At 40.5% G+C, this 11,998-nt stretch overlaps 1 protein-coding gene across 1 annotated transcript in view; it reads right to left on the bottom strand.

The window, feature by feature from the left end:
• The window catches only part of CCDC38 (coiled-coil domain containing 38), a 55,687-nt gene extending 43,714 nt beyond the window's left edge, over positions 1-11,973 (bottom strand). The window contains exons 1-2 of the mRNA XM_047868377.1: positions 11,812-11,973; positions 3,191-3,244 (exon numbers count right to left, since the gene is read on the bottom strand). Of these exons, the coding sequence (XP_047724333.1) occupies positions 3,191-3,230 (40 nt within the window). The 5' untranslated portion in view covers positions 3,231-3,244; positions 11,812-11,973. The remainder of the gene's footprint in view (positions 1-3,190; positions 3,245-11,811) is intronic.
• Between the last annotated feature and the right edge of the window lie 25 nt (positions 11,974-11,998).

Here is an 11,998-nt window from a genome sequence, read left to right on the forward strand (position 1 = left end):
AATGCAAAATAGTGCAGCCACTTTGGAAAACTGGCAGTTCCTCAAAAAGCTGAACATCTGGTTGCCATGTGACCCAATCATTCCACTCCTAGAAATGAAAATGTACGTTCACATGAAACTTGTACATGAACGTTTATAGCAGTATTAGACATAATGGTCAAAAGATAGAAACAATCCAAATATCCATCAGCTGATGAATGGCTAAACAAAATGTGGTATATCCATACAATGAATAATAATCGGCCATAAGAAGGATACATAATACAAGACTGATGAAATTTGGAAATATATTAAGTGACAGAAGACACATTAATTCCCTACATTATAAGATTCCATTATATTTCATGAAATGTCTAGAATAGACACATCCATGGAGCCAAAATGTAGATTAGTGGTTGCTGAGGGCTGGAGACAAGATGGAGGAGGGTAAGAGGTGATGGCTAAGGACTGCAGGGTTTCTTTCTGAGATGATTAAAGTGTTCTAAAATGGACTGTGGTGATGGTTGCAAATATCTGCGAATACAAACCACACACTTGTACACTTAATAAAAAAAGAAGCCTGGCTATAAAGGGGTTGGGGTCGGGGGGAGATGGAAAGGGAGAGGAAGAGAGGGAGAGAGAAGTCAACTGAATTTCTGAATGGATTTTTTTGTTTTTATTTATAAAATCTGAAATGATAAAAGGTCTTTCTCTTTTTCTTTCTTTCTTGCTTCCTAATGTTTGGGGGTGGAAATTTTGACTTTAAATACCACTGGCCAGAAACAGGAATACTGGAGCTTGGAACTGTTACCTTAAGTCAGTGAAAAGGAAAGGATAACTGAAGACACATCTCCTCTCTGCCCCAGCCCCTGCACCTACTCTCACCTCCCCAAATATCAGAATGTCTTGAAAGCAACACTCTTCTCCAAGTGGCTAAGAGATTCCCAGCAGGGCTGGGAATTATTGGTCTGGAGTTTACAGGCTGCCTGAGAATTGGGTCTTTGCCCAGGGATTCAGTTGGGAAAGTGGCAGTGTCTGGGATGGAAACCTCAGGCACATTTTTCTGCAGGTAATGGATTAGGAAGAAAGAAAATTACAGAATAGAAGCCTTTGGCTCAACATGGAATGTGGAATTTTCTGATCACCTCCTATTCACCTTGTGGGTAAAGGAAGGATCCCCTGCCCTAAATAGGATGAGATGGATGAACATATGACACTCAACACTGGACTGATGAGATAGACAGCAGTTTATTAGTCCCTTATATGCCCAGCCCAGGGGAGGAAGACACCGCCTTCCATGCAGGACCACATCATGACTGCACTTAGGAGCAGAGCGAAACAGCAGGGATTGCAGGAGACAGGCTTTGTAGTAGTAAGAGGATAAGGTGCCCCCTGCTTCCCGTAACAGGATGTAACTGACTTATGAAACCCATTAGGCTGAAGACCAGTGGGGTGTAACTGGTCCAGTTGATGGGGGAAAATAGCTAGGTGGGGAACCTTCCTCACTGAGTGGAGGTCGAATCTGGCAAGAACAGGGAGACTTACAGTTCGACCTTTGGGGATCTGTGAAACTCAAAGATGTCAATGCAATACATGAAATTTTAGGCTTTGTGATACATGAGCAAAGACAGGTGAGGGTAGGTCCAGGCAGCTGGGCTTGGAGACAGCAGGAGTATGGAAGGGCAGAGCCACCAGACTGAGGCTCAGGAGGAGACAACAGAAGTCAAGGACCCAAACGGACTTGGGGTTGAGTGGCATTGCCAGTCTATGACCTGTACCCTATACCACCACTCTGAGGCCAGAGCTGGACCTGACATCCCAGGATGGGACCACTGATGTCTTTCAAAGGGTGAGGCATTGGTAGGCTGGACATCTCTCCCTCCACCAACTTTCTCTCCTCCTAAGAAAAACCTTACAAACTTAATGTCCACCCCACCCTTAGTGGCTTAAAATTTTAAATGCCCGATTTTAATCCCCTCTGACCAAGTTTAAGTATCCTGGATTGACAAGATATTTTTTCTCTTCTAACTCCAAAGCTAAATTCTTTTTGGTTATAGAGAAATAGAAAAACTAAAACTCTGAATACCAAGTATATTAATTTTCTTTGGCTGCCCCACTAAATTACCACAAACTTGGCAGCTTAAGACAACAGAGCTTTATTTTCTCACAGACCTGGAGTTCAGGAGTCCAAAATCAAGGTGTCATCAGGACTATAATCCCTCCAAAAGCTCCACCTTAGCTCTTCCAGCTTCTGGTGGCTTCAGCCATTCACTGCCTGTGTAACTCCTGCCTCCATTCACAGGGCCTTCTTCTATTTTTTCCACTTCTCATTGGATTTAGGACCGACCTTATATCCGGGATGATCTCATCTTGAGATACTTCCATTATACTTGCAAAGACCCTTTTTCCAAATAAGGTCACATGGCAGGGACACAGACAGCTACCACCATTCTGGAGGGCCACATTCAACTTGCTCTAGCAAGTTTCCTGAATTATAAACTCACTATAAGAATTGGCTTTTAGCCAACCTTTCTCCCCACCTGAATTAATTCCTAGTCACATAGAACTAGGGCTGTTATAACAAATCACCACAAATCAAGGGGCTTAAAACATCAGGTATCTATTCTCTCACAGTTCTGGAGGCCTGAACTGAATGCATTGGTTTGGTTTTCTTTGGGAGTTTCTGAGGGAGAATCCATTGTATGACTTTCCTCTAGCCCATGGAAAATGCCTATGGAATGCCTATTACCTGTAACATACTCTTGGCATTACCCAATTTTCAAATCTTTGTCAAATTTGTAAGTGAAAAAGAATTTATTCTTCTATACCAATAAATATGAATTCCTTGTATATTTGTAAAGAAGCAGGAGGAGGAGAGAAAGGCTGGATAAGGAAAGGAGAGGACAGATTTTGATAAGATGTAGTTATTCATGTCCTTTATTATGACAAATAATTGAGTTAATTGTTTTACGTCATGAAATTCCCTAGCAAACTAGCTAAGTATGACAACTTAATGCCCTTCTGATGTGGAGATTTGTCTTTGCAGAATTAAAAAGTGGAAGAGAACTTTCTCAGCAGGCCATTTATAAACTCTTTACATAGAAAGATGCTTGTCTTGTGGCATTCTCCTTTTCCTACTCTCCCAAGTCTACCATGTAGACTGACCATACCAGGCACAAAGCAAGAACTCAGTGACAGATTCCTTCTTTACCTTCAGGAGTCAGTGGTATCGGCAAAAAATATGATGACATTTTGTCTCCTGGCCCTGTCCAAAGAAAAGGAAATGCATTAAAAATAAATTCTGTAAACCTGTGCACACCGGGTGATGTATGGAAGTGTTGAATCACTAAATAGTACTCCTGAAATTAATATTACACTGCATGTTAACTGGAATTTTTTTTTAACTCACTGGAATTCAGATAAAAACTTAAAAAAAAAATAAATTCCATAAACCTTGTATAAAGAGGCTAAATTCAACAACCAGTGGTTCCAAATAGCCTTCATTGCTTTTAAAAGTAGTATATGCATAAACTCTTTGACCCAGCAATTCCAAATCTAGGAACTTATCCCAAGAAAATAATCAGGTAAGTGGGCAAAAATGTATGTACAATAATATTTGTTGACATGTTATTTAATAAACAGGGAATTGATTAAATAACTATGGGGTACCCATAACATGGATCGCCTTGTGGCCCCTCAAAACGATGCTGTAGTCACTGTTTAGCTCTGTTAACAATATATTAAAAGTAAAAAACAAAATATTTCAAAATGGTGGGAATGGTGTGGGTTTTAAAAAACACAGGCCAAATCAGATGCTTTAAAAGTTGTTCAGCCAAACATTAATAGTTGTTGTCTTTGATTTGGAGCAAACTCTCCTTTCATTTTTATCAGGTGTGGGATTAAGGTTAGGTGCAAAATTTAAGGAAGTAGCCCCCCAAACTCAGTTATCAAGATAAATAACATGTCAATGCAAGTTTTTTAAAAATTCCAAGATAATGCAGGAAAAAAAATCTATGGTGAACAAAATATTAAAACTTTAAATACAGACAGGATTCGACTGTGAATTCATGTGACCCTGAGAGTGCGTGCCTCACTTGTCACACTCGCGTCCTGGCCCACAGATCTTGTCTGTATTTACATTTTCGATATTTTGTTCATCGTGGAACTTTTTGCATTAATTTTTATTTTTAAAAAATAGTGAATTAAAATGTTTGGTTTTGTCCATGCTGAGCATGGAGCCTGCTTGGGATTCTCTGTCTCCCCCTTTCTCTGCCCCTCCCCTGCTCATGCATGTGCATGCACTCTCTCTCAAAATAAATAAAATTTTTAAAAAATGTTGTTTTTGCCTTCCCCTTTAGGCTTTGCACCAAAGGCAAATGTTTGACTTGCTTCACCCTAATCCTGTTCTTGAATTTTTATACTTTTGTGTGTTATTCTCAATGAGTTTGTATAATTTTTACAATGAAAAAAGTATCAATGATATTTTCATCAGGGAGGAAAAAGGATGTTTAGTATTTGATATAAAAACGTGTGCCTGGGGGTGCCTGGGTGGCTCAGTTGGTTGAACGTCAGACTTCAGCTCAGGTCATGATCTCATGATCCATGAGTTCCAGCCCCTCATCGGGCTCTGTGCTGACAGCTCAGAGCCTGGAGCCTTCTTCGGATTCTGTGGTTCCTTCTCTCTCTGTCCCCCCTGCCCCCACTCTCTGTCTCTGCCTCTGTCTCTGTCTCTCTCTCAAAAATAAGTAAACATTAAAAAAAAAATTTTTTTTAAAAGGTGTGCCCTCGTCAGAATGGCTAACATTAACAACTCAGGCAACAACAGATGTTGGCAAAGATACGGAGAAAGAGGATCTCTTTTGCATTGCTGGTGGGAATGCAAACTGATGCAGCCACTCTGGAAAACTGTATGGAGGTTCCTCAAAAAATTAAAAATAGAACTACCCTATGACCCAGCAATTGCACTACTAGGTATTTATCCAAGGGATACAGGTATGCTGTTTTGAAGGGACACATGCACCCCCATGTTTATAGCAGCACTATCAACAATAGCCAAAGTATGGAAAGAGCCCAAATGTCCATCGATGGATAAATAGATATAGAAGATGTGGCATATATATATAATGGAGTATTACTCTGCAATTAAATAGGATGAAATCTTGCCATTTGCAACTATGTAGATGGAACTAGAGGGTATTATGTTAAGCAAAATCAGTCAGAGAAAGACAAGTATCATGTGACTTCACTCATATGAGGACTTTAAGAGACAAAACAGATGAACTTAAGGGAAGGGAAGCAAAAATAATATAAAAATAGGGAGGGGGACAAATATAAGAGACTCATAAATATGGAGAACAAACAGAGTGTTACTGGAGGGGTTGTGGGGGGGGGTAGGCTAAATGGGTAAGGGGCTTAAGGAATCTACTCCTGAAGTCATTGTTGCTCTATATGCTAACTAACTTGGATGTAAATTTAAAAATAAGTAAATAAAATGGTAAAAAAAAAAAAGACACTTGTTACGATGAGCACTGGGTGTTGTATGTAAGTGATGATTCACTGAATTATACTGCTGAAACCAATATTGCATTGTATGTTAACTAACTAGAATTTAAATAAAAATTCGAAGAAAAAAAAAAGGTGTGCCCACAATAGGTGTGCCCGCAATGGGACAAACATCCTGTTTCAGGTTGCCCATTTATTTATTTTTAAATGTTAATTTATTTATTTTGAGAGAGAGAGAGAGAGAGTTGGCTAGAGAGAGAGGAAGAGAGAGAATCCCAAGCAGGCTCTGAGCTGTCAGTGCAGAGCCCCACTCAGGGCTCCAACTCAAACTCACAAACAGTGAGATCACAACCTGAGCTGAAATCAAGAGTCAGATGCTTAACCAACTGAGCCATCCAGGCACCTGTAGCTCCTTATTTAAATTTTGCCTCAGTTCTCTCAAAGAACCACCTTGAAAAGCTAAGAGTCCCAGAAGCATTTGTAGCAGGTGATTAAAGATACAGACTTTGGAATGGAGAAGCCTGTTGGTTTGACATTTACAGATGTGTGAGCAAGATCATTTAACATTCAAAAAATATTTATTGAGTACCTACTATGTTCCAGGCACTGTTCTGGCTGCCAGAGACAGGACAGTTTAAAAACAACAACAGACAAAAAACACAGTTTCTTCATGGAACCTACATTTAATTATTTAGCATCTCTGAGCCTCAGATTCCTATTCCAGAAAATGGGGATATAATCTCACCCCTTAAAGCTTTCATGAGGATGCAATGTATATGAACAACCAAGCAGGGTGCCTAGCATACAGACCAAACTCAGTAAGTGGGAGAAATTTTGCACTAATATTTGCTCATTAGAATGTGATTTTACTTCCATGATTATAAAAATAAAAATGAAAAAGAGAAAATAAATTACATTAAAGCTTAAAAAATTTTTTTTAATGTTTATTTATTTTTGAGAGAGAGAGAGAAAGCAGAGTGTGAGCAGAGGCGGGGAGGGGGAGAAAGAGAGGGAGACACAGAATCTGAAGCAGGCTCCAGGTTCTGAGCTGTCAGCACAGAGCCCGACGTAGGGCTTGAACTCACAAACTGTGAGATCATGACCTGAGCCAAAGTTGGATGCTCAACCGACTGAGCCACCCAGGTGCCCCATATGTTAAAGCTTATAATAGAGAAAAGATTAACAAAAACCTACATCATTGATATTATACTTTTCAGATTACTGAAGATTTTTTTAAATGTTTGTTTATTTGTATGAGAGAGAGAGAGAGAGTGCACAAGTGAGGGAAGGGCAGAGAGAGAGGGAGACAGGATCCAAAGAGGTTCTGCATTGGCAGTAAAGAGTCCCATGCAGGGCTAAAACTCACAAACTGTGAGATCATGGCCTGAGCTGAAGTCAGACACTTAACCAACTGAGGCAGCCAGGCATCCCTGAAGATATTTTTCACAGGCAGTGGATTCATTCTGATTGTGGAAATTTCATGGGCCCATAAAAAAACTGATTTACTATTGGATGGCCAATAGTTAAGATTTGTAGGGGATTTTCTTATATTTGTATACTCAGCACTCCTCCAAATCCCTAAGATTTGGTTCTGTTCACTTCTCTCTTGACATACTTTAAATCTTTTAATTCTTCTATCTATCTACATTCACTCCTCTATCCATCCCCACTTTCATTCACTTCTCCCAAGTCTACCTGCAATAAAAATCTTTATCCATGGGTTCTGGCACTTTCTCACTCAGAAAAACCAGAAGTTCCCAGTCATCTAAGCCAACCAATAGTAGGTATCTGCTCTGATTCCATCTTTCTAGTAACTCATAGAACATTGAATGGAATCAGTAGTCTCTAAAAGCTGTTATACCTCTGTACTCCTGTACATATTAATCTCCCTACTGATCAATGAAGGGTTGGTAAAGAACATAAGAGAGAAGAAGAGAACCGGCTATTCCTAGAAGGGATTATAAAGTTCTCTGAACTAAACCAATATGATGTGTCAACCAGGAAAAGGAAGCCAAAGCCATGAATGTCTTTGTTGTGAAAAATAAAAATAGCACGATGACTAAACAAAAGCTCTGTACTGAAATCGAGGGAAAATGTCATTGGACTGCATAGCAAATACCTGCAAGTTCACATCTAAAGTATTTGTTCAAATCCAACTTCCGACAGACGAAAAAGATGAAGAACTCAGAAAAAACTAAGGCTTCAAAATGGTGGTATGTGTGTGTGTGTGTGTGTGTGTGTGTGTGTGTGTGTGTTGGGGGTCACCTGCATGGCTCAATCAGTTAAGTGTCCAACTTCAGCTCAGGTCATGATCTCACGGTTCATGAGTTTGAGCCCCACGTTGGGCTCTGTGCTGGCAGCTCAGAGCCTGGAGCCTGCTTCGGATTTTGTGTCTGTCTGTCTCTCTGCCCCTCCCCCGCTCATGCACTGTCTCTCTCCTTCAAAAATAAACATTAAAAAATGGTGGTGTGTGATTTCAAGCCATCATTTTTAGAGGTGGCATAAGCTAGTGATTAAGCATAGTGAGAGCATGGACTTTCATTGTGCTCCTTAATTCTCACACTTCAATTTCCCCATCTTTCATTTCTTTCTCTTTCTTTCTCTCTTTCTTTCTTTCTTTGTTTCTTTGTTTCTTTCTTTCACTTTAGGGAGAGAGAGCATGAGCAGGGGAGAGGAACAGAGGGAGAGAGAAAGAATCCCAAGCAGGCTCCGAGCTGTCAGTGTGGAGCCTGACACAGGGCTTGATCCTGCAGCCCTGGGATCATGATCTGAGCTGAAATGAAGAGTCAGATGCTCAATTGACTGAGCCACCCAGGCGCTCCTCAATTTCCCTATCTTTCAAAAGGACTGATAAGAATAACACCTACTTCATGAGATAGTTAGGTGAGTTAACATGTGTCCCTCACTTTGGACAGCATCAGATGCACAGTAAGTACCATAGCAGTACTTGGAGAAAGCATTCCAAAGAGGAAGGATACCCGGTGTGTTTGAGGAATGGCAAGGAGATTAATGGGACTTAAGCATAGTGAACAGAGCAGAGAGTGATAGATGAAGTCAGAGAGATAGCAAGGGCCCTGTGGGTCATTTCTTCAGTGAAATGAGAATCTGTAATGAACCACTCTGGTGGCTGACCTGGGAAGAGACTGTACAAGGGGATGGGGGTGGAATAAGGACACCTGTTGGGAGGCTACAGTCATTGGGAGGCACGAGATAAGGGGGACAGTAGTGGAAGCGGTGAGAGGTGGTCTGATTCTAGATACGTTTGGAAAATAGAGCCTATAGGACTGGCTGATGGTTTGGATGTGGGGTATGAGATAAAGAGCCCAAGAGAAAAAGGATAGTTTCCATGAATGGAGACAGAGAGGCTGTGGGGGGAAGATAAATTGGGAAGATCAACATTTCAGTTAGGAACATGTTATGTGTGAGATATGTTAGATGTCTAAGGGGACATGGGTGTAAAATATACTGTTCTTCCAAGTGAACGCCGATCCTGGCTGATTAAATCAATGCTAGCCTTCCTCTAACATTACGCAATTATATGTGGCCACTGAGTCAAATTTTTTGATGTGGATCATCACAGGGGCAACATGGATGACACCGTGGGAAGACCCTAACCTTGATGGCAGGTAGGTTTAAATCCTGCTTCTGCCTCTTATCAGCGCTTTCTTCTTAGGTCTATCCTATTAAACTCAATGCACCTTCCATAAGGTTCTTCTTACATCAGGTGTGGATGCGAAGACTTTTCTTACAGGCTCGTTGCAGTTTTCAAGCACAGGTAAGGTATGCAGCGTGCCTACTTATGGTGTGCTGATAGGGAAATAATTGCCTATCATTTCTTCAAGGTGGATATCCAGATCTTTCCTCTTTCTAGTCTGTTCTGCCTCGTGAATAACTGCCAGCATTTGACAAGAATAGGAGAGATACCTGATAACCAATTTTCGTAAGAAACCCTGAACTAAAATTCCTGAAACTGGTTCATTTGAGAGGACTCTCCCAGCAACATCAGTGTAGATTTGGGGAACCTGACCCACCTTTGTGTGCATTCTGAACACTCCAAGCTTTATGGAAGTGGAAAAAGAAGAATGGGGTTTTATAATGCCTAATCCTAAAGTCTGAGACCAACTCCTAAAATGGACAATAACAGTATCTCCCAGATACTATTCAGTGCAATTTGTGTTTGATTTTCTCAACTCTCTTTATAACTCGGTGAAAATGGATTTCCAGAGTCTCTCAGTAGGAGATAAAAAGCTTTGTTTATCTCCCATATGCAAAGATTTAGACACATTCATACTCAATGGCTTTCAGTTTTTTGGTTTGTTTTTTTTTTTTCCCACCTCCTTCCCACCCACTTGGACAAATACTAGGAGAAAGGGCTGTGAACTGTGTCCTTGGGTGGTGTGGAGAGACCAGAACTAGCAATTTTTTGTTTACCTGAGAGCCAGGAACCACTAGGTCCTTGGCCTGCTTAATGATCTGCCTCTCTTGATTAGGTCAGAAGCAGAGCACAGTGATGAGGAAATTACCTTCAGCTTGACCTTTAAGGCCTTGCTGGCGTATTTTGTGTGGGCTTTTCTATTGACATTTCTGACTGCCCCTTTTGCAAACTGAAAAAAAATAACTGGGGGGTCAAGAGGAAGAAAGAGTACAGGAGTAGAAGTCAGCCAATGTGAGTAAGATGATGTGAAAAATACTGTGTAAACTAAGAAGCGCTATAGGGATGTGGGTTATTGCGAAGGACATTATCTATAATTAAGTATTTAACAATGACCGAGGAGGAGAGAAGTTCTCTCTTATCCTCCTTGCTTGTCTGCAGGGGCTTTTCAGGCAATGTTGTATATCTGGACTATAATTGATGCACTCAGTTCACTCACAAATAAAAACCCCCATGAAAAGAATGACTATTTCTTTTAGACTTCCCCCCAAACTTGTAAGCTTTAAGTTCATAGCACATTCTGTGAACCCAGCAGGGGATCCAGTGGCTGAAATCTTTAACTTAATTGACTCGTAAGACAAGTAACAGGATTAAAATGAATAGTAGTATAATAACAAGTACACCTATAATTTGAGCTAGGCACTGGGCAAAGTGTTTTACATTTCATCTTATATAAAGCTCAAACAAATCCATAAAATAGAAAAAGGCATGAGAAAATGGATGAAAAAACTGAGGTTTAGGAAAGTTAAGTACATTTCCCAAGGTCAAACAACTCATAAGTAACAGAGTAGGATTAAGACAAGTTTATTGAACCCCAAAGCCTTCTATATTCCTATAATTTTACCCTCTCCTTTACGTCTACAACTTCATAAGTCTGCAAATAGGCCTGTAATTGCAAAATGTAACAGATTCAAATCTTTAGCAAAAATTTTATAATATAAAATTTTAATATTTTTCTATGAATTATGACTTTATGTTTGCTTTTCACTATTTCTATTTCTCTTGTATTGTCTATTATACATTTCTCTTTAAAACTATAGGGGAGCATGGGTGGCTCAATCGGTTAAGCATCAGACTTCCGCTCAAGCATGATCTTGAGGTTGGTGGGTTCTAGTCTCACAGAGGGCTCTGTGCTGACAGCTCAGAGCCTGGAGCCTGCTTTGAATTCTGTGTCTCCCTCTCTCTGCCCCTCTCCTGCTCATGCTCTGTCTCTTTCTCAAAAATAAACATTAAAAAAATTAAAAAAAAAACTGTGTATAGACACACACATCTGTTTGTGATTATGTGTCTGAGCTGTGAGGAATATATGGGTCCCCCCCCCCTTAGGGTCTCTTTTATTCACATTCTCTATTGAATTCCTCTCTTTCCTACCAATTGGTTTCTCTCTTGAATGGCCAAAATATGAGAGCTAAAGTATATTCTTACTTATTTGTTCATCTAAAGGATTTTTTGCTTTCTCTTCTTTGTTTTTAAATGGCTTTTAAGTAACACTAAATTGACTTTCTTTTACATTTTATGGTCTTACAGGTCTCAGCCTGCGTTTATGGTCTGTTATTCGTGTTTATCAAATGCCTTCCTTTTGATTATAGTCTTTGCTGGGCAGGGAAAGTGCCTTTCCCGTCTTTGTAAGTTCCACAATCTAACACAGAGCTTCTAATAAAAGCGTCTAAACAAAATAAAATGATTAAGAAGCTTAAAACAAAACCCAGTGCCTGCCAGTGTTTTCACAGCAGTTGACAGGCAAGAAGAAGAGATGTCGTTGAGAATTACAGACCATCTTCCGTAAACAAACTTGATTCTGTCTCCAACCTTGGGGGCAAATTGAGGGTAGGCCCACCAGTCACAGCTGGGTGTGAGGATGGGAGGTGAGGGGGGCACTGAGCTGAAACCATTTTTACCTCCAAGAGTTCGGATCCAGGAGCCGGTCCAACCTATCCTTCAGGAAGGCGTTGGTAACGGGACGAAGGACAGAAACGCCAATCGATTCTCTAGGCTCGGCTCTATCCTCCCTCGCCTGGATCCCCCTTCATCTCGGGGACCTTCTGGTAGGGGAATCTGGAGCGGAGCTGGCCAACCGAAAATTGT

Source organism: Prionailurus viverrinus, chromosome B4 (assembly GCF_022837055.1).
Source record: "Prionailurus viverrinus isolate Anna chromosome B4, UM_Priviv_1.0, whole genome shotgun sequence".
NCBI lineage: Eukaryota > Metazoa > Chordata > Mammalia > Carnivora > Felidae > Prionailurus > Prionailurus viverrinus.